The sequence below is a fragment of the Chelon labrosus genome (genome assembly GCF_963514085.1).
Source record: "Chelon labrosus genome assembly, chromosome: 11".
NCBI classification, from domain to species: domain Eukaryota; kingdom Metazoa; phylum Chordata; class Actinopteri; order Mugiliformes; family Mugilidae; genus Chelon; species Chelon labrosus.
Window position 1 is genome coordinate 24,878,519 of NC_140344.1, and position 23,939 is coordinate 24,902,457.

The 23,939-nt window shown below is 44.1% G+C and overlaps 1 protein-coding gene across 1 annotated transcript in view; it reads left to right on the forward strand.

The window, feature by feature from the left end:
* The window catches only part of znf423 (zinc finger protein 423), a 137,898-nt gene that overhangs the window by 107,795 nt on the left and 6,164 nt on the right, over positions 1-23,939 (forward strand). The window contains exons 19-20 of the mRNA XM_084555210.1: positions 14,017-14,148; positions 16,056-16,171. Coding sequence (XP_084411336.1) covers positions 14,017-14,148; positions 16,056-16,171 — 248 coding nt within the window. The remainder of the gene's footprint in view (positions 1-14,016; positions 14,149-16,055; positions 16,172-23,939) is intronic.

Below are 23,939 nucleotides of genomic sequence, written 5' to 3' on the forward strand. Positions count from 1 at the left end.
GTATTAATATTGATTTAGCATTCTGGCGGGGGGTCTTTGAACCTCACTTTCCCTACTCAAGCCTCCCGGGACTTGCTGTAGATACACACTCACGCACGCGTGCGTGCAAGAAGCAATGTCAGATGTAATTAATGATACAACATGATGCCTTGACAGAGAGACGGAGTGCTGGCCGCGTATTAAATGCGTGTCACTATCTGAGGGTTTTGTGAATATAAACACATCTGTGTGTTCTCGCGTGTCTGCCTTGTTTGTGAGACAGAGACCGAAGCGATGAGTGAGAGAAGAGGGCTAAACTGTGATTCCCAGTAGTGACGCTGCTCTGTATGTGAACTCTCTTAAGTAGACTGGAGGACTGTTTAGCCGAGCACTTTCTATGCATGTGCGTGGATGTGCGTTTTAGTGTGTTTGAGTCGAGCAGAATGTTTAATCCTAATGCTGCTGCTGCCGCATAGCCTCTATCAGATTATTTTTTATGCACATGAGCTGCAGAAGAGAGAGACTGGTCACTGATTTAAAGACCCAAACTGTCGTGTAAACATTTACTGTACAGTTCATCAATCCAATCATTTGCTTGTACTTAGCACATTTTTTTTATAATCCAATTCAGATTGTTTTTTTGACATACTATGTGAATGTTCGTGCAAGCTGAGGTAAATATTTAAGTTCCATTTTTGAAGTGCAGAAATTAACAGATGAATTAAATAACTAATGTGATTTAGTAGGGAGGCTGCAAATTGCAACCAATTAAATACCCCTCCCTCACCCCTCCTTTCTCCAAGCATTGATGATTGCAACTTTAAAGTAAAAATGCAAAGGACTCTCTTAAAAGACTTTTCCAAAGAGGTTTCCATTCTAGGCTACTGTAGAAAAATGGTGGACCTGTGGCCCAGACCCCTATGCAGATTGAAATGTCTCACTTTAAGCCAACTGAAACAAAATTCATTCATTCTGTAACTGATTGTCCTGTGAAGGGTCGCAGGTGGACGGGGGGGCTGGAGCCTATCCCAGCTGTCATAGGGCGAGAGGCGGGGTACACCCTGGGCAGGCCTCCAGTCTATCTCAGAGCTAACATAGAGAGACAGACAACCATTCACACTCACACCTACGGCCAATTTAGAATCACCAATGAACCTAACGAGCATGTCTTTGGACGGTGGGAGGAAGCTGGAGTACCTGGAGAGAACCCACACAGACACAGGGAGAACATGCAAACACACAGAAAGGCCCCAGTCAATAAATGGATTGAAACCCAGAACCTAACCACCACACCACTATGCCTATGTTATTGGTATTGGTATATTGGAACACACTGTATGTATTATGAATACTAAAATTTGTCCATGGATCCCCCAACATCCTAAAATGGACCTGTAATTTAATCAGCACTTAAAGGGGAACTACTGTTTTTTACAACCTGGACCTTATTTCTGGCATAACATACGATGGTTTACTCACCCATATAACTTTGGTGTAATTCGTATTTCTTCGGGAGATATTTGCGAAACTCGTTCATTTCATTAATATTTTGTTATCATACGCTAGTGCTGTTCCCCATTAAGTCCAGAGTTAGCTGTTATCACTAGTTTTTTTGCAACATGGCTGAATATTTTTCCGATTCTGAGGTTGTGGACGAACCATAGCAGTAGCAAATTACAGGTAAACAAGCCGGCCGTTGCGGGTGCGTGCGGCGCTCAGCGATGACATCATCCTGGTCAGAAGACATCATCCGGGGTCTGTAGGTCAATCTACAGCTAACTCCGGACTCCACTCCGGGAATAGCACTAGCGTATCATAACAAAATATTGGTGAAATGAACGAGTTTCGCAGCAGATAATGGGTTATTTAGAGGCTGCGTTTTGGTGCCCCAGTCACTCCCACTATATGGATATACGCAGATCTAATTATCTCCCGAAGGAATACAAATTACACAAAAGTTATAAGGGTGAGTAAACGATCGTATTTTATGCCAGAAATAAGGTCCAGGTTGTAAAAAAACAGTAATTCCCCTTTAAGTGCATCTTCAAGAAACATGGCGGATCAACATGGTGGAATTGTGGCCCCATCACCTATGAAGAATGGAAGGTTTACTCACTTTAAGCCAATTGAAATAAAAGTATTTTGGGTGTACACAAAATAATATACACTGTAATTATGAATACTTTAAGTTTTGTCTATGGATTCCCCAACATCTTACACTGAACCTTTAATCTGGTCACCGCTCATACTTTAAGTGCGTCTTCAAGAACAACAGCTTACATTAAATCTGTAGAATCTGAGATCCTGTCTGTCTTTTAAATACTATTACTGTCTCTGTTCTTGTGTCTTTAAAGGCAAACGTCCTGCTAATATTACCGAACGTGACAGTTTATCTAGCTCCAGATATGTTTTCATTTTTTTTTTTTCGGCATTGTTTTTATCTGTCCGTCTTATCTGTCAGTTGCTCTGCGGGTCTGCCTCTGTCTATCTTTGGGGAGTCTGTTAAGAAGTCTTCACACCCGCATGTACAGCTCTCTCTCTCTCACACACACACACACACACACACACACACACAGACTGACGCACAAATCTCCAGACCCATGTATATTTGATTCCTGCCTCAGAATAATTAATAACTTTGTGTTCATTTATTTATTTGTTTGTATTTGCTGCTGACAGAAGTGAGAAGTGTGTGTTTGCGCTCGTGTTGTGAGAGCATAAAGAAGCTATTATTTTATTATTCAAATGCGTTGGAAGGCTGCAGCGGCGCATACAGCGAGTATTTGTGCGTTTGAAGCAGAATTGGATTTGTCGCTGATTATCTGATCTCGCCCTCTATAGATGAGAGTCGTTCCAGACAGGAACAGCTGATTTGAGATGAATATTTTCCTAAACCCATAAATGAGATGAATTTTCACACCTCTTAGCAAACTAAGCTGATTTTCCCCGTAGGTCAAGAGATTAATAGCGATGGAAACAGTGAGGAAGAACGTGTTTTGAATCTCTCCGGCGCCTCGGCTCTCTGCCTCTTTTCTAATGGTCTTTTCCTCGGTGTGACACTGCAAAACGGCGAGTGCAGAAAGAAGCACTTACTCTTTGATTTTTAGGGACTGGCGCAGCTCCCTGACATTTACCATTTTAGACAGGTGTAATTTTTCTCCAGGTAAACTCAATTGCGACCGCGCCGTAAAGTTCTCAGTGCCATATCTCATTGTCTGCGTTTCTTCTCGTATGAATAAGATGAAGTGCACCAGCTAACGCCAGCAATTTGTGGAGACGCGATCCGAGATGATCCTTGGCAGCATCTGTAAAACTTTTCCTCAAAGTTTCCATCGTGGCGCTTTCTTGTGCTGCGCTGCCGCTGGTGCGTCACACTCTGCGTGTCGTCAATCTGAAGTCTCTGACACAAATCACCTTACACCCTTAATTATCCCTGCTGTAGCACTTGGAGAACAAATAATTAAAGAGTAATGAACGTAATCAGATTATATCGATGCTTGGCCTCGCAAAGTCCTGCAGCTCCTCGTGACTCGAGGCAGGTAATCGGTGGCTTGCTCCTTCATAGAAGTGACCATGCTGGTCCTGGTGATTCGGGGGTGATTGTGCTTCTTGTAAGGTCGATCATTACCTGGCCCGCCCTGCTGGAGACGTCTTTTCACTAAAATGTTACCTTGATTAGCTGGCCTTAGGAAAGCTTGAACACACACACATGCGCACGCCCGTACACACACGGACTCTGGTCACAGTAAGACGGGGCTTTAAATGTTATTTGTGTAGGATAAAAGCTCCAGCTAGCGTTTCTGTGATTTGAAAGGTTGGATTGAGTCGTATCTCTCCTTTATTTCTACACAATGAAACGCTCTGTGTTAAGAGTTACTGCTGAATACCAACCTCTGGGGTTTATTCAAATTTCCAAAAAAGTAAGAAATATAAGTCGTCAAAAGGAAAAAGAGGAACACGCGGGATATTGAGGAGCGTTTTTCCTTCTTCGTACTGTTAAAAAAAAGAGCCTCTTCCTCCTGCTGACTTTGTTTTCTTATTCTACTGTAGTGTTGTTGGTCTTCCTCGTCCTCCCGCAGCTCGCGTTCTGTGAAATATAGACAATCTTTCACCGTTGATACTGTATGTGCTGGAGTTTTCTGCCTCATCTGTATTTGCCCTGTTTTCTTGTAGCACTCATGTTTACAGCCAACAGGCATGCTCAATCTCTCTTGCTCAACCACCCACACACACTCACGCATCCACAGTGTGTGGCTGAGGGAGGTCTCTAGCCATGGTTGCAGGTATCTGGCAGGCTTTTCCACACATGACCTAGTAGTGATTTAGTGTCTTCATTAGCATGCTATTCCGCTCCCTGTGTTTGTGTGTGTGTGTGGGCGATGCGTTTGTGCTTTAGGGAAGGTTAGAGTTGGCTAACTGTGAGTTAAAGTTGGGTGTATTTTGGTGTGTGTGAGTTTTTGGAATCAATAAAAAAAAAATACAAAAATCCGTTTTCAGTCTCCCCCTCGCGTTTCTGTTCTTTTCTGCTCTTTACCATGGTATTCTGGTATCTTGGAGTGTGTTTGTTGTGTTGCTCCTATGACCACAGCGTGGTCCAGTTTGGCACGGCTTAGTATGGCACTGTGGTGTGTGTTTGTGTGTGTGTGTATGTGTGCAAGAGAGAGAGAGGGAGAGAGAGAAAGACAGGCAGGGTGGCTCGGTGGGGGATGAAGCTGGCCAGGGCAGGGGGCGAGGACAGACGGGCTGGACCAAGGTCACTCTTACTGTGTGTGTGTGTGTGTGTGTGTGTGTGTGTGTGTGTGTGTGTGTGTGTGTGTGTGTGTGTGTGTGTGTGTGTGTGTCCATGTCCACTTGTCCTCCCCAGTACAGCTGAGGATACAGCCAGCTCTCAATCTCTCACTCTCTTCCTTCTCTTTCTTTTTGGCTTATTTTTTTCTTTTCACTTGAGCAATTTGAGCAAAATGTTAAAATGTTTTAAATGAGCGCCCATACAAACAGAATGCTTGTTGGTCTTAACGAGAAACGTTTCGACCGCTCTGTCTCCGCCTGTATCACTTTCTCTGTCTCTGTCTCTGTCTCCATATATTCCCGTCTCTTGTCTCTCTGGGTCCAGATGGGCAGTTTGCAGGTTAACTGGAACAGCTGGAGCTGCATTATTAGCGTCCTGCTGTGAGCTCTTATTGGCTCTGCTCCTTTCCTCTACTCACCCCTTTCTTCCCTCTTCTTCCTCCGTCAGTTTTACGGGTTATGTTTTACAGCTACACAGAACGAGATGTACGCATACGTAAAATTAACCTGTTTTTCATCTGTTTTTTTTTTTTTTCATTAAGGTTTAGAAGGTAATTTCTTCCTTTTGCCCTAAATCTGTAAAGTATGAAATGCAATGCGCGAGATATTGGAAAGTGAATAACAAAAGAATATATAATCTCGTTTTAATTATATATTTTTGCTTCCATTTAACTACTTTATTAGATAGGATTGCACGCGACAAAGAGTATGTGTACAGGGGATGTGCATTTAGGGTGGAGTTTTGGTGAACATAAAATTAAGTATGTCTCTCAGGCCTTCCTACTGTTTTTTTTTTTTTTTTCTGCGTGTATCTTCTATGTGTTAGTGTGTGTTGGTGTGTGTGTGTTGTTGTTGTGGAATGGAGATAGGCTTTTTAGTGGTATTTGGATGCAGAGATGCAGTGAGGATAAGCCTGCTAGCTCCCTCCGACTCCCCTTGGGAGCACAGATTAAAGAAACACACAAACCCAAACTGGTAGAGATAGACACAGTGCGCACACACACACACACACACACACATGCGCACACACACCAGTAAACAGCAGGATAGGATTAGACGGAGGTAAGTAAACAGAGTCACACATACACACATTTTATTGTCAGATTTAGCACCAAAGAAGGAACGGCTATTGAATCGTTAATCAACACACACGTGTGCGGCCCGCCGCCTTCCTCTTCCCAGTGTCTGTCATCTCCAAACACATCCGTACTCTGCAGGTACACTCTCTTTTAAAGCGACGTCCTGTAAACTTCGACATCCGGGTCTATAGAAAACAACAGAGGTGTAAACAGCTGTTCCAAAATCAGTCGTTTAGTCATTCAGAGAAAAAGAACGACAGTCAGGGGTGACCCTCTCTCCATCACCTTGACAACTAGATCAGAGCCTTGATTATTGTTGCCGTGGTGATTAGCCCTGGATACAGGCATGCTTTCTAACCTGGATGGGTTGGTGATTGTGTGTGTGTGTTGCACCCGCACCATGGTGGGCTTGCAGATTGGATCCACCTTACAGCTAAACCTGGCTTTTAGAAGTCCTCAGTCTGCAAGTGTGTGTGTGTGTGTGTGCACATGCAACTTTTGCACCTATAAAGGCACCTGTGTGTATCCAGCCAACTTGAGTGAATATTAAGTCTCCTATAAGTCCTTTTAATTGGACTTTTACACTACCTTGTATATCCTTTGTATGGGTTATCAGTTATTAAACTTGAATTTTACATTTTTTTCTGTTCTGTTTTACAACCATACCAGTGACCGAATAAAACACACCTGTAGTAAAGTATACTAAAAATGCCAGTAATTAATTAGGACATGCCCTAACCCACCATAAACCCCTTTAAAACTCCTCGTGGATGCACGCTATAGCTTTAACCAGCATCAAAACACAAACAGATGAACGCACATACACATGGCGTTGATGTGCATCCAGGGGGCTGTAGTTGTGTTTTACATATGTAAACAGATGGGAGAATGGAGTGAGTGTGAGGAAACGGGAGGAGGAAAGGAGGAGTGGAGGTAGAGGGAGGGATGGAACAGAGCGAACGGCTCGAAAATGACAAGTACTTCAGTTTTAAATGTTATCCAAGGGAGTGGTGAGCTTGTGTGTGTGTGTCTGTCTGTCTGTCCATGCATGCGTGCGTGTGTGTGTGTTGATGGTTTATTCACACACAGTGATTAGGCTTATTCCCTCTTGGCCACTTTCAAGCTTTCAATTAAGATTCTAAACACAAATATACTCTGCATTCATTACTCTCATCCCTGCTAACGAGCTAAAAAGAGGTGTGTGTCTCGGTGCGTGTGTGTTCGTTGCCGGATTTCTGCGCGCTTATTGGAGAAAGCGGTTAATTCCCTGTTTTACAGTGAAAGTCCTGAGCAATGATTCCAAGGCCAGAGCAATGATGTGTGCGCCTCTCCTGTTTGAATATTAATTAAAGTCTCATTACGTATGATAATACAACGACTTACATGTCAGCTGCTTGTTGTTACAGTCAAGTGTTCTCCAGATGACACTGAACATCCTGTGTTGGTGTGTTTGGCTTGTGAGCAGCAGAGTGGGTCTCTGCAGTTAACAAGACATGCTTCAGCATCAGCAGGCTTTCCTACAATCCTGCAATCAGACTTGACTTGTTTTTTTGGTCAGTAACATGAGTTGTGTTATAGTTTTATTTGGGTGTGAGCAGAATCAGAGCGATCAAATTAATGCTTTTTAAATTCTATCAGAAGAAAAGCGCGTCCAAATATTGTAAGCAGGAAATCATTCAACTCAAAAATCTATTCATTATTTTGTGTATTGTCACAGAAACATTGGAGTCGCTCGCACCTGAAGCAAATAAAGTTGTGCTTGTAAATAAAAATACCATTAATAATGTAACAATATCCCTTTAATAGCCCTCAACCACAGTGAGAGACAAGGATGGTGTATGATGTGTGTGTGTCTATGCACATGTGCATGTGTGTTAGCGAGGAAGCTTTTGGCTTCAACGGGACAGAGCGCTCCAGCTTCCTACTGTTATGTAATCTGATAGGGAAAATCCAAGCTGCTATACACACACACATTACACACACAGTCTCCTTCCAAGACACACATGCACTTATGCACTACACAAATATGCTCAATTTGTGCACAAACTGGTCATCACCATATGCTGTTCTTGTCTGCCAATAGTATGTCTGTGTGTTTGTGTATTTGTGTGTGTGTGTGTGTGTGTGTGTGTGTGTGAATGTGAGCCTTTCCACTGGAAATGGTTATTCCAGTATAATTTCAGATGTCGACGAAGGAGAGAAGAGGGATGTTCAGCGCCTTGCTCTCATTTTTCTTTATGAGTCACATGTGATGGGTTGATTTGTTGCTCTCCAGTCTACTCATTCCAATTCCACTCCTAGTTTTAAGTAAGGTTTTTTTTTTTTTTTTCTGTTACGCCATGTTCCTTTTCTCGTGGAGCGAATGTTAAAAATCAAGCCTTTACCTCCACGACAGTTTGAAGCAGTTGTCGCTACGTTATGCTAAAAGAACATCGCCTCATTGTTAGTTTGCAGCTGGTAAGCCTGGTTGCACAACTCGAAGATGGGTAGCACTTCTCAGCTTTTTGTAGCTCAGGTGTAATCACCGTCGTATGTTTAAAGTCATTGCATCGAGCACAGACCGTCTTCTGTCATCGCCTCCTTTCGGATATCGGTTACTCCTGCATCTACGGGCAGTTTGCGTGGGTCATTATCGGCTGTCCGACTTTTCACAACCTTCTTCCAGAAGATATTGGTAGTGCGCAACAAAGAAAGGCCAAGAAAGTGAAACAGAAGCATCTTCTAATTGTGAGAGAGGAGTACAGAATTGTGGACTTGGCCGAGATGTCTTAAAATGAACGGGTCAGAAGCAGTTCGGTTCAGTAGTTCGCATCATATGGGATTCTTCTGTATGAAAAGGGGAATAACTCTACCTCCCATCTTCTCTTACCTAGAATTCCACAGTGTAAAATAAGGAGTAAACAAATGATGAAAATATTAACAATTACCTCACACACACACACACACACACACAGAGAGAGAGAGTGATAGAAACGGAGAGGGAAAATGGAAGATGAGAGAAGGGAGGGAGAGTGTGTGTTTGTGTGTGTGTGTGTGGGTGTTGGATACTCACGGGACCTCAGCACTGCAGCATTCTTTCCGTGTGTGTTTGTGTGTGTGAGAGAGAGAGAGAGAGACAGGGAGAGGGTGAGTAAAGGTGGGGGCACTCTTGGGACCCCTCCAGCACTGCAGCAGGTTGTGTGTGTGTGTGTGTGCATGAATGTGTGTGTATATTCTCCAGCCCCCACACTACCAATGGGTCAAGCTTGCAACACCCCCCCCCCCCCCCCCCCCACCCCACCCGCATCAGCCCCCCCTCCGCCCCTGGTTGCCATGGAAACACACCTTGAGCTAGCCCCCCAGAGAGGCATACTCCTCCTCCTCCTCCTTCCGTCCACTGCTCTCTTCTTTTGCTGCACTCTTTCATTCTTTCTTTCTTTCTCCCAGCGCCTCTGTTGCTCTCTCCCCATCCATCCTGTCATCCCTCACTCCGTACCTCTCTCCCCCACAGTCTCCCTCTCTCTCTTTCTACATCTCCTCTCCCTTGCTGTCCTGCCCATCAATCGCCTGGCTTGGTTTACGGCCTTTACACCGCAAGAGACCAAACACGCACACGCACATACACACAGTCTCATATAGTTTGGGGATGGAGGAGGAGGAGGAGGGTTGACAGGAGCAAGGAAGGGCAGTAATGGAGGGTAGACACCCAGGGGACCCCCTGCAGCTCATACAGAGACAGAGCGGGAGAAGGAGACGGGAAAGGTGGGAGTTTGGGGCATGTGGGGGTCCTGGCACCCAAAGGAGTTTCCCACCCCTTTCTTAGAAAGGGTTAAAAGTGTGTGTGTGTTTGTGCATGCATATGTGTATGTGGTATCTATTAGGGAAAGGCAAGCACCTTAGGGACCCATCCCCTACACAAACCAAGGAGCTCATTTATGTTTTGCTGCTGCATGTTGCAGGGGTCTGTGATGAGGCCAGCTTAAATGTGGTGTGTGTGTGTGTGTGTGTGACCGGTAAGATGCCACCTGGTCCTTCTCCTCTGGTCAATTAGCAGAGAGAGACAGTGAGGCGGGTAACGAGAGAGAATGAGACTGAGGGAGAGCATAAGCAGTGAGGATGTGTGTGTGTGCAACAGTATGGGCAGTGGAATTGTAATGACGAGTACGGCTGCAGCACAACTCTGACCGTCCGACATTACATTCTTTCCTCACATAGTTTCACATTCCCTTTGTATTCTAACATTGTCATTCGTTCTTTTACACTGAGGTCAATCAATCTCTTCTACAGATATGCACCAGTACTTGAGCGTCTCTCCCTCTCAGTCATATTTTAAATCTGTCTCTCTCTCTGTATCTAGTGTGTCTGTTTGCCTCTCTGTATGATATGTTGCTTGAATTATGTTACTTTTTTCTCTACTTCCTGCTGTGATGTGCTGGACCCAGACAATAATGAACACTGTGAAAGCGATTGATGTATATTTTTTCTTTTTTTTTAAAAAAAAGAAAGAAAAGAAAATCTTCAAATGCATGTTTTGACATATTATTTGTCTAATCTAATAATTTATTGACTTGCCAAAGTATGCATGCTCCTCAGGATACCCCACAAACCAGTTTTTTGAATTTAAAGCAAAAAAAAGTTCATTTTCAGTTGGGTGTTAACAAACTCAGAGTCCTAACCTTCACCCTGCCTCTATCCCCCTCTCCTCTCATCCCTCTCTCCCCTGTGTTCTGTGTCCCAGCACAGGCCTCCCAGGGTTGTGTGTGTGTGTGTGGATGTACTGGTGGATCAAATGCACTCTGTGAGACAAAGCATAGCGGCAGGATGCTCTACGACTCTGTCATCTCACTATGGGTCACACAGTGCTCGCACACGGACTGGGTCTCAGAGGGGGACAGCACACAGAGACAGCGGTCCCCGCACACACTGATCAAAACAATGTATTTGTCAGAAAAGAGAACTCTTTCATGGGACACACACATGCACACACACACACAGAGGCGTTGGAGGCCTCTCTCCATGCCCTTGTTCCGGACAGCCCAATTATCTCTCTGCACCTCACTGTTTCCCCCTCAGTTCTCTCCCTCTTTCTCTCATTCTTTTACTTTCCATCTCTCACTCTCATGTTATATTTTTTTCATCTGTGGCCACTTTTGCTCCTGCCTTATAATTTACTGACCATTAATTACCTTCTAAAAGTTACTTTTGCAAGTGTCTGTGTGCAGCGTCCCACACATATGAAAAGAAATGCAGCAATATTTCACTGATGGAGAAGGTTTAGTGCTGGTCATTAGCTCAGCTGATCTAAGTTGTCAAGTTATCAGTGATAGTGATAAAAATGAGTGATTGTTAAAGGAGGTTTTTTTCATGGAAACATTTGCTAATTGCAGCTTCAGTGCAGCCTCAGTGAGAGAGAATCTGCAGCAAATACATTTATTAATTTCAGACCGGCTTTTCATCGGTCTGATGATATTACCTTAGGCTCTGGTAAAATAGTGGTTTGAGGTAAACAAAATCAATTAAAAGTAATGGATTTGATGTAGCAGGCTCGTTGAGATGGCTTTTGTAAATGTGTTTCTATAATTGACAGCAGCGCAAAAGTAGCCCGTGGATCACATGCATTAGAAATAGAAAAGTAATTTAAAAACCAGTAAAACATATCCTGATTATTGGTGATTTGATTTTGTTTTTTTATAATTGCACCTTCGAAATTCGCAGCCATTCCGTCGCGTGCAAAAATTACCCGACTGATTTCACTTTCTAAAATCTCGGACCCTGGGTAATAGGCACATCATTGTGTACATGTAAAGGTAGCTGATGTTTGACCACTTTCTCTGATCCTGGCAGCGTGGGAGAGTGCGAGGCAACTTCTGAGGAGAGCTTTTCCCCCACTGAGGGAGCGAGCTTTAAGGTGCCTTCTGCAGAGCGCCCCGAGCCACACGCAAACATACACAGAGAGCTCGCTGAAGCGTGGGCGTTACTGACTTACGTACAGTGTTCTTCCTGCATCTGCCCGTCTCTTTTGTACATCTCTTTGTCGCGGCGGTGCAGGTGAAACAATAATTGGAACGTTGGTTAAATAAAACCGTAAGACGAGGAAATTACAATAATAAAAATATGAAACATGACAATTGATTAAACTGGCTGCGCCGTACACCCCTCCCTCCCTCTCTCTCTCTTTCTTTCCCTCTACCTCTTTCTCTCTGTGTGTCTCACTCCATGTGACTCTCTCCTGCTGTTTCAATCTCCTAGTAAATGATAATGAACCTCTATCTGTCTCAGTATGTCTCGGACACACTGGCGCCCCACACAACCTAGCAGCCTTTGAGGTTTGTGTGTGTGGAATGGGGCTGTTTGGGGACCCGGGCCACGGAGCATGCCATCTCATCCATATAAGCCCATGTGGCACCCACCATGCACACACACAAACACACACACACACTCTCTCCCACAGCTATTGAGACGGGATTAGGGCACCCTTGTGTCGGCCTTTGAGGCAAGGAGAGATAGGAATCTGTATGTGTGTGTGTGTGTATTATTCAGTATGGGTGTCATGGATGTATGATTGAAGACGTTATTAACCCTGTGGTCCCCTGCAGCGCTGCAGCTGAAGTTCTGCAGACCGCTTGAATGTGTGCGTGCGTGCGCGTTCGCACTTACAAGAGATAAGTGACAGAAAGACACAGATTGTGTTCGCCACGAATTGTCCGTGTGTAGCTCTGAGTCAGGGTGTGTGTACGCGTGCTTGTGTGTGCAGCTCCACAGGGGGTCACAGATTGGCCCACAGAAGACACCATCTGATGTCTCCGGGCATTTTCGGTCCTACGGTGCGTGTGTGTGTGGCCCCACGCGGTGTGTGTGGGCGACAGGGGCATCGGTCCTGCATGGTACAATGGTGATAAGGACAACAGGCGGGAGACCTGATCGTCGAGGGGGGGCGCGTGTGTGTTTATGACGCCCACCTTCATCTGGCCTTTCACCGTGGGTGCGGTGATGTCACTCACACCTTCTTAAAATAGACACAGATAGATATAAACACAGAGAAGCACTGGTGTAATCCCAAAGTGAGGGTGAAGCGGATTGTGGAGAGTCCGTTGTGTCATATTTGGATCTCATCTCAAGTCCTTTAGGGCTTTTTTTTTTTTTTTATTAATCTTTTATACTAAGAGGTTGTCACTGCTCATTTATATTAAAGCACCACTATGAGTTGTTATGCAATGACAAAGTGCAATGTGTCGCTGAACTCACTTTTAAACACACTCATTAAAATGTTCTCTATAAAATCTGATAGAACAAATGTGCAGACGGGCAGTAAAAACAACAACAAAAAATAAGAATATAAGTATGGTCTTGTATGACGAGACATTACACGAGGCGAGGAGCGTGATTGGGAGCCCACACATATTAATCAGAAAGTGACGGACCAAGAGGGACAAAAAAGGGGACACAGAGGGAGGAATGGACAAAGTGAGGGATGGCTGCGTTGGGGGGAGGGCAGATAACGAGGACAGGGCGAGGGAAGAGGTAGCTATAGGAGGGGTAGATCATCCACGGACCCGGTGGGGAGGACAGGCAATTACCAGTTGGGGCAGACGTGGTACTGGGCTTTTTGAGCGTTCGGTGAGCGGCAAAGAAGACGAGGGAGTGTGTGATACGGCCTGCGTGTAAATGATCTGGTGGTCATCGCGGGTTTTTAAATACACTGAAAATGTTTGGCGTGAAATTAGTTGTCTTCAGGTTGATTGCGGTTATTTTGTTTTCTTGACACCAAGAGAATGATGTCAATAAATCACCAATTGTGTCTAAAGTGATATACTTGCTCTGTATCTTTGTATAATTTCTGAGACAAGTGGTATTACTTTATAATCATCTGGAATTATTATTTCTTTTTTAATCAGGAGGAAAATGTGGATTTAAATTAAAGTTGAATAGACCTTTTTGCACATGTCACAAGAGCAACTAACAATAGAGCTATGCTACCACACAGGAAACCTCCTCCCTGAGTAAATACCAGTAAATAAATATTAGTTCTTTTGATATTCATCTCCCTGCGACGTACAAGTGTCAAATTTCTGTACGTGCATAAAAACATCTGTCGTGAGCGCTGTATTAATATTCCAAAAAGATGTCATATGTTCCTGTTTTCGTGTTGCCTAATCCAACCTACACATGCGTATCTGTCTCCTATTTGCAGAGGAGGGCATCAATCACGAGTGCAAGCTGTGTAACCAGATGTTTGATTCACCTGCCAAGCTGCTTTGCCACCTGATAGAGCACAGCTTCGAAGGCATGGGAGGTACCTTCAAGTGTCCCGTCTGCTTCACAGGTGAGAAACGCACACACACGCATAGCTGCCTTCAAGGACAGTAGCGTGGGTAACTTTGACTCACTGCTTTGTCCTGTCTGTTTTAAAGGCAAAAGGTGGCCTCACCAAATACCAGGTATTTAGTGTGGCCACCTTTTGCCTTTAAAATTGCACCACCAATTAATTACGGTGCACTATTGTACAGTTTTTAAAGGTACTTGGCTGGTAAATTGTTCTTGGAGAACTTTCCACATCCTCTGTGGTCTAAGGCATGTTGGCGTCTCCTATCCCTTCACATGATGGCTGTAGTTTGTTCGGAATTTAACTGTTTGGAGTTGAAGTCTTGCCTCAAAATGAATTTAGCACCACTTGTGTTCTGCTGTTATTTGGAATCATAACTCTATCAGAATAAAAATGCCTCATCTAACCACCTGGCCCGACTGGAAGACATTTTTAATCGTGTATCCCAATAATAATCACTTTAACTAGAGGACATTAGTGCGAAGTGGGCAGCGCTGTATCTCTGCACAGATATGCACAACCATACTATTTGTATTTTATATACTATAAAGTCCATTAACTCTTCCCAAATAATAATAATAAAAAATCTACTTTTCTTATTAAAACTGCAGGCTATGAAACAATATCTTACCCACAGTCTGTAAGCAACAATGTGGTCCTAGCTGGTCGCGGTGAAAACACAAAGACAGTTTAAAATACCTGTTGTGGCTCGGAAATGCCTCCCCCTGGATTATCTGATATCGTGATATATTCAGTAAATGCGCCGCGATGGCTGTGGGGGATTTCAGATTTCGAGTAAACAGTAAAATCACACCAGGAATATTCATCGTTTTAACATCTCTAACTGTGGGAGTAATATTGCAGCGGGGCGCCACTGCTAAAGAAGCACCGCCGGAACTCTGTGAGCGCAGTAATACCTCCACACTGATCAAACGTGAAGTACCTTAAAGCTTCGCAATCCGCTGGAGGTCCGGAAGCAAAATGCAGGATGACCAAATTAGCCCTTTGCTTTGCAGAATTTCAAACTAAATCAGCACCTTTGCATTCTCCTTCCCCCGTTCCCTGTCCGACTACCTCTCTCCCACGCTCTCCGTCTGTCACTCTATCACTCTCTTACCCTCCCTCAGTTGTTGAGTTTGTCTTGTGTTGTTTGCCTCTCCCTCCCTCCCTCCCTCCCCCCCAGGTACACAGCAACACTTTAAACTTTAACTCTATTCCTCGGTGGCTTATGAATTAGTAAGATGGGCACCGCTCCTATGGGGAGGCTTAATAATTCAACACATACACACTCACAGTGAACACCAAAAGTTTACTGAAACAAAGGGGAGAGAAAGACAGAACTGTATGAGACAACACTGGAGTGGAAGTTGAAAAAAAAGAAGAGATAATTTATTGATAAATATCACATGGTCTGCTGAGGATAGCGCTTCCTGTTTTCTCTCCTTCTGTCTCTTGCACCCTTCTTTCCAGTCAACCCTAACTTGCATTGTATGTATTATTTGTACTCTGTATTTGCCATTTGGTTCAGTCTCCACAATTACAATGCACTCTAGTTCTGATCTTGTAGTGTTGATTGCAGTTGTCCAGTTGTTGCTGTAGTTAATTCCTTATCTACAGTTTAGTGACACAAACCTACATGTACTGCAATCTCCGGTCTTTCTACCAAGCTTTAACCCTTGGTTAAATTGCAGTTACATTGCATACATCATTATTATAAACTGTGCAATAAATATTAATTTGAATTTGGCACCATACTGCTATTATTTTTGCCTAATAGCCAAATCTCAAATGGACACTTCCTTCATTTTTTTTTGCTCTGTTGAATGATTCTAACGCCTTAAATTGCAGTAAGTAAGTACCTGGTGACATCAAATAAACATTGTGTTTTGTGTTCGTTCTTCTAACAGTGTTCGTGCAGGCCAACAAGCTCCAGCAGCACATTTTTGCAGTGCATGGTCAGGAAGACAAGATCTACGACTGTTCCCAGTGTCCGCAGAAGTTCTTTTTTCAGACAGAACTACAGGTAGGACACCTTTGTTCAATCTCTGTGTTAACATTGACCGGTTATTCTTATTTGTCTGTGCGCTGTCTCAGCTGAATTGGGAACGCTGTGGTGGACTGACATGCAAACTCAGGTTGTAGTAAGTGTACTGTGTGCCAAAGGAGATCCACTGTATCTGAGTGAAGTAATATTCTGAACCAAACTTTTTTAAACCAAACTCTCTTCATCTATCAATTATTCTCCTCTTTCTACGCCTCCACTCATTCTTCAACATACAGTAACTTCATCCCGTGACCCCTCGCATCCCACACACAACCGCTTCTGTTTCACAGAATCCCTATATTTACAGCTTATCTCTGTATTCTACCCCCACCTTCTTTCATTTCTCTGTCCGTGTCTTTCCATCTCTCCTCATGAGGTCTGTGCAGGGTTCTGGCAAGCTTCATGTCATTAGGGTCCAGACACATTAGGTGTGTGTGTGCATGAAAGAGATCAGTGCCTATAAGTCACCCCAGAGTAGGTCCTGGGCCAGCTGTGGCCAGGTCTGTGATGATGTAAACCTTCCTGCCGTCTTCTGTGTCTTGTACCTGTTTGGCAGCGTACTGGCGATGTGCAAGATCTTCGGGTCAAACGTCCGACTCGTTAAAGGTGAAATCTGTGTATCATGGCATCACTTGTACGTAGATCCAATCTAAAACATGGAAAGTGCTAAAGCTATTAAAAATGATACTTGTAGACATGTGATCAGCTTTCATATATGAAACAATGTGTTGCTTCTAGTGCGGTTGGCTGTCAGATGGGACAGGTGCAGGCCTAGAAGTCACGACAAACAGATGTTGAAGTGGTAGAGTGTCTCCAGCTATGACCTTAAATATTATCTGGGGCTTCTGTGTTTTATCGTGGCTCATAAGCTTTTCCAAAAACCCAAATTAGCACACGCTGTTTTTTCCTTAAAGGCGAAAAACACATGTTGCTTTCAACACTCCTTGGGATGCTCAGTGCTTTTTGGGTAGAGTGTGTGAACAGTTTTTAGACTCAAATAAATAATGAATAGGACGAGAATTCAAGTGTCTTACTGACTCATATTACTCATCCATTTCATACCTCATGTTCCCTTCTTGACTTTGCTTCTGTGCATGCTTTATCTTCACTGGCCATCATCTGACAGTCTAAAACTTCAGATCCCCTCTTGGGATGTTATGCTTGTATCTAGTAATGCTCATGCTCAATGGGTCTGGACACTAATAGTACCAGGTGTCCACTCCGTAACAAGTGCTATATTCTGTTCATGCATAATTAGGTGAGAAGTTGGTGTGCAGGTGTAGATGTAGGCAGAGGAATTCTGTTAAAATCTAATTGTAGTGGTTTATTATTTGATTCAAAGAAAGCCTTCCTCCAGCCGCCACACACAAACACACACTCACACACAAAGTGGCAGTGATATAGGGCCAGAGGTGGTGGGCATATGGCTGGCCAGTCCATTTAACAGCAGGGCGACTGCTGGACCCTGTCGGTTAATGTCCACACACAGTCAACACTCACAGCGCACACACTCCTGCTAACCTCCACACACACACGCACACGTACGCACCCTATGATCCACACACAAACAACCTCGTCACACACACACCTCTATTCTTCTGCACACACACACCATCCCAGATGACTTCTCTCCTGCCATCTGACCGGGTCACAACATCTTCATAGAATGATGAATTGTAATAATTGGTTGTTGGGATCGAAACGACGGGAAGTGTCGGCTTTAACGTTTTCTAACGTAAACCTATTTCATCATTTCATCATTTTTTCCCCTTCATATCAAGCTTCATCAACACTGAAGCTGGCTGAAGTCTTGAAGTGAGATGATGTTTAGTGATGTACTACTAGATCTGAGTGCAGGTGGAATAAAACTAGAAAATATTTTCCTAATTTAACTTTGAAGTTGGACTACGTCCTAACACCGGAAATATACAATGAGTAACATGTTATTATTACTTTGCATGAAAACAGTTTGCTGTACGGCAGCTTAAAGACCAACCTCCTTGATGTTTAAGCAGAGTTTATACCTTTGTGGGACATAGATCTCACAACCTACGCACGTAGCCGACGCCGGTACGAGCCATTTATATCTGTGCGCTTGTCAGTCTAGCCCGCTCTGTAACAACGCCACCCAAATGGTAGTCGGCGCTGTGTCTTTTTTGCCAGTCGGGTCCATTTTTGTTTCTACTTCCTGCTTCACTTTCAACAATGGCGGCTGAAACGTGAGTCATGCAAATGTCTGTATCTCCAAACTACCTCAGTTAACCTTACAGATTATTTATTGATCCAGAACAATCAATTTGAAAATTGTGGAGTTGGAGAAGCAGTCGGAAATACTAAAGCAGACAGACACAGTGACATTTCTGGGGAGGTGAACGTCAGCTACGGCGCTAGGCTCTGCGTAGGTGTCTGCGTTGTCACTGTAACATCTGCGTCAACTTAACGCAGGAGTATAAACCGCCTATTAGTGACGTACTACAGGATCTGAGTGCATGGGGTTGCATAGCGTGACTCAACAACCAACAGCCATTCGTCTCATATATCACCTGAATTTCCATTTTGGTTCATTTTTTTTTTCTATTGGTTCCATTTCTTCTACGTTGAGCTCAGTGCAACTTTTTCTCCCCTCCAGCTCCTTGTACTTCCTCCTCTTTGGCTCCCGTGCTCTGGCTATATCCATCTTGTTACTCTTTGGTCCTGGCCCAAGTGTGTGTGTGTGTGTGTGTGTGTGTGTGCATATATGTGTGAAGACTTGCAGCCCGAGCCTGACCTGCCACCGCTCCATTGCCCCATGGGAGGGCTCTCTAAGTGGGCTAGACAGAAAGGCTGACTGGGGGAGATGGAGAGCTACAACCACGGAGGTTAATGCCACTGCTAGCTGTTATCGCGTGTGTGTGTGTGTGTGTGTGAGAGTCTGTGTATGTGTGTGTGTGGGTGCATGCATCTGCCGGAGAAAGTGGAATAGGGTAATTTGTGTGTGTGTGCGTGATTTAATGAGAAGCGGATGGATGGAGAAGGCTGGTTGGCCAGCTAGAAAAGGCTTTGGCCTCTTTCAGCCCCTCAGAGGGACCATATGATGTCCAGCTCACTCACTACTTCTCTTTTTGTTGCTCACACACAAACCCAAGGGTCATTGCAGCACACACCGCTGCATCATCCTTTCTCCCTTCTGACTTCACTCCTCCTTCAGCCCCTCTTTCTTTCTTTCTCTCTTTGTCTCTCCTTTGCATACAAAGTTTTCCCCGTCTCTCTTCCGCTTTCAATCACTTGCTTTCGAATCTTCCTATCAACATATACAACACATACCACAGTTTCCACTTTCTCCCTTCCTGTTCCTCTCCCTCTCTTCCTCTCGCACTGTCTTCCTCCCTCTCTCTCCGACTCCCCCCCGTCTGTCCCAGAAGAACCAGCCCCTATGCATATTTTAGCCCCTCTCCTCTCTTCCTCTCTTCTGTGCCTCTCCCCAGTGCCCCATAAATAGTGCAGACGTAAGCTGGTAAATAAGAGATGTTTTGGTGTGCGCCTGCATGTGTGTATGTGGGTGTGTAAATAAAAAATGCTGTGGCCCTGATCAGTGAGGTCCTCCTGGATCTCTCTCTGCCTTTACTCCCAGACTTCACACATGACTTTCTCATTCTCTCTGTTTTGGTTCCTTTCTTTCGTTCTTTCATCATCTTTTCTGTTTTTCTTGCTCAGTGTTTTTGCTCCTTTCTTTCATTAGCAATTAGCGCGACTGTAGAAACGGCCTTTTCTTTCCAGCGTTTTTTAAAACGCTAAACGTGTGAACGATGTTTTTTTCCATAGTTTCACCTTTACGAAACTATTTACTTGAATGTTTGTTCCCGCTATCCAAATATGTGCATTGCATTACAGAAGTCCCTCTTTTCTAAATAGTCATCCAGCTCCAAATGAGCTCCGACTCCCTCCCGCGTTACGTTCCCCGAGTCTCCTTGATCTTCACATTATTCTTGAGCCTCAAGGGGGTGCTGTACTGCAACTTCTGCCCTCAACGTTTCCTTCCATCCCTTACGCCATCCATCACTCCTGCACTCCTCCCCAATCATCCCCCTTTTTTTTTTTTTTCTGCCTCTGCGTCAGTTGTGCTACAACATTTCCTTTAGCTCTGGTAAATATTTAAACACTGCTAGATGGCTGAACTGCTGGTCAGATGAATAAATGGATGGATGTGGGGGATCCTTTTGTTTTTTGGGTGTGTGTGTGTGTGTTGCTGCCCCCCCCCCCCCCCCATCACCACCACCGCCACCAATCTCACTGGTGTTGAATATTTGAGCACACGCTACCACAAAGACGAGCAGGGATCTGTTTCCTTATAGACACAATTAAAATATCTTGTTATGTAGACATAGAGCGATGGATGGATGACAGGTTGAGCTCATACACTAATGATAGAAAACTGGGAAATAAAGCTATACAGTACAAGGAGACGTGGAGGATATAAAATATCAAATGACGCAAAGATTTTACTAATTTAATTTTGAACACCCGAAAATATAGAATGAGTGACACGTTATTATTACTCTGCATGAAAAATGTTTGCTGTGCAGCGGCTTAAAGACATAAGCCAACCTCCTCGACGGCTCTATGTTGCTGGAAGGTAAAAGAAATATTTAAATCCGTGCCCTCGAAGCCAGAGTAGTGGTGGTAGTTAATGCAGAGCAAAGATTAGCTTGGCAGACATGTTCACTGCCTGCTGTTGGTATCGGGGCACAGTGTGTGTGTGTGTGTGTGTGTGTGTGTGTGTGTGTGTGTGTGTGTGTGTGTGAAACGAGCTGTGGTTAGTAGTCTGTCTGTGAATAATGTTATCTTTGTCTTTGTCTGAATCTAAGAGCCTCGCAGTCTCACTCTAACTGAATTATGGAAAAGTGTGGATGTGGCTGAACTGGCAATAGGCTTTATATGTGTCTGCGTGTGTGTGTGTCGGTGTTGAGCGTTGTGTCAAGTCATAGTGTGTACTCTCTGATCCGTGTATCCCTTGGCTCTGTACGTGTGCATAGATGCATGCGTGTGTGTGTGTGTTGAGGTGGAGGGGTGGGGGGTATGAATTTGATCCGTAGATCCCTGTGGCGTTCCAGGGGAGCGTACTCAGCTGCCCCACTGCTCACTGGGAGACTCGGTGTTATTAGAATGGGGACCTGGGACACACACACACGCGCGCTTACCTCCCCGAATCCCCAGACTTGAGGGTTTTTTGTTTTTTTTCAGCAGGGAGAAAACAGACAGAAACAAAAAGAGGTTCAAAACAAAAGGCAGAGGTGGAGAGGCAGAGAGACTGCATTCCAGCCGATACCGATTACCAGGTGCTGCTGCCACAACTATAGGGCTACTGAATCTGAAAGTATACCAGTTATTTTATAGAATACTGTTTAAAACATATTCTAATTGTAGATATAAAAAAATTAATAAAAATGAACCAATCAAAGACATGTCAGAAACTGTTGCTTGTCATTGCAACTAACTGTCCTCAGACTCGGACGGACTTTTTTCCCCCCGCTCTGACCACCTAAGGAAAAATTGCATACAAATTGTGTCCGTGGCTGTTAACACTGTCGGACTTTTTTGCAGTTTTCATCATCTCACACTGTGAATGCAAAGCAGATTCTGTTAGTGTGGCATTTAAATAGAAGAAAGAGAATCTCAATGTGGGACCGGTTAATCATCTGGAAATTTTGTATTGTATGTGTGCACGCACACCTGTGTGTGTGTTTGCATTTGCACTTTGACGGAGGAGAAACGCTAAAAACCCCCCCCCAAAAAAACCAGTGGGGACCGGTGGCGAAGGGGGGGAGAGAAAAGCGCCGGTCAAAAGTAGTTACTTGTTGCTTTGACGGAAAGCGGAGGAACAAACGGGCGGATGCACCGAGACAAAGGCAGACAGTGAGACGAAGAGGAAGAAAGAGATAAACAGACTTGGGGACAGACACAAAGGAAGTACAGTATTTGAGCCAACACCTGGAGGGTTTCTAACAGCTTGGACCGTGTTCCTGTCATTTGGTTTGCGTGTGCGCGCATGTGTGTGACAGGTAAACAGAGGCAATGTGTCATAAAACAGGACAGGCTCTGCTTGGGGCGGTGTTCTATCAGCCCTGCCAAAATATGCTCGCAGATACGGGCATTGCACTCGCAAACACGCTGTTCAGCTCTAGGAACTAATTCTGACTATCGGTCGGCCCGTTTGTGTCTGCAGCCCACCTATGCATTTACATTTTCTTTCCTTCTAGCTTTTCATCACTTTCTTTCAGTCTTTGCACCATCTATAATGGATGATAAACATTCATGCTCCAGGGCTTTTTTTTATTATTATTATTTTATTCCAAATGCTTGTTTTATTTGAAGCATGTCATTAGCTCAAATAAAAACAGAACAACACAATGTAGTGGTTAATATTTCCTGACTGCTGCACACTTACAGTACATTTTTATTTTATTTTTTTGCAACAATTAAATTATTATGTTTTTCTTGGATAAAACTTTCTACAGAACACAACACTGTTTCCGAAACTTTAGTTTCTGGTTTCTCATAATGAGGATTTACTTCATGTGCTTTGTTCCAATGCCCGACACATTCACACAGTCCAGAACACAAAGACACGTTAAGCATAAAATACTTCCCAGTAAGAAGCCGGAGCCACCGATTTCTTTTCTTTTGGTCGTTTTTGATAAATCAATCACTTTTAAATTATGGATTGACGCACTGACGCGGACCAGATCCTGTGTACAAACATTACAATCAGAAGAAAACTTATTGCATGATTTCATTGGTCTTTTTTCCTGTCCCGTTGTGCATTAAATAACCCCAGTCAGGATGCCTTCTGTTGGAAATTTGTGATAAACACAGACAAAAACAATAGTTGTCATATTAAAGGAAAGCCTCTGCTTTCAGGTTTTGCTCACTCTGCATCTCAGTACTCTCTTATGAATGCGTCCCTTTTAAATAATCCATTATATAGTAGATACCTCCATTCTTTCATTCATCCATCCATTGAGCCGTCATTCCCACCATTATGTTTACTCTCAGCCCAACTATGTGTTGGATCCCATCCTCACCACATGTATATAACCAACCCGTCCTTTCCCCTTTTTCAATCCGTCATATGTTATTCTACATCCTCTCCCTGTCCCTCCTTTTGCCTTTCTGTCAGTTTAGAGTGCATCATAATAATAGTAATAATAATAAAAAATAAATAAATGCTGGCCCCTCGGGGACTCATGGGGATTGGGCTTGTGCAGTAATATGACAGTGACACGGAAAGCCAGCACGCTCTGCTGAATCGTGAGCTCGTGTGCGCGTCGGATGAATCGTGCCAGTGCATTTGTTTGTCCGTCTGCAACCTCTTTATGCACTTTTCGTTTCAGCGTGCCGTGTCATGAGTTCGGCTTTTTAATGGTGTTTGCTCTCGTGCCTCGTCTGAACGCTCTGCGGCCCTCATGTGGCGATCGGGATCGCATTCCTCAGCGCTGACAGTACCGTGTGTGTTTGTGAGAGAGAGAGAGCGAGAGAGAGAGCTCATTCACTTGAACTTTAATTATTTTTTTCTGCAATGGTGTTGTTCAAAAGTGTCATGTGGCGCTCAGGAATGATTTTGCTGGAGGTCACTTCCTATTTTATGTAACTGCTTCCTTTTGGGGAGGAGGGACGGGGGTGTAAATGGTGTAGATTTATGTGTGTGTGTGTATGTCTCTGTGTGCCCTGAATGTATTTTGGGTTTGTGTTTACTGGTCCAAACCTGGCT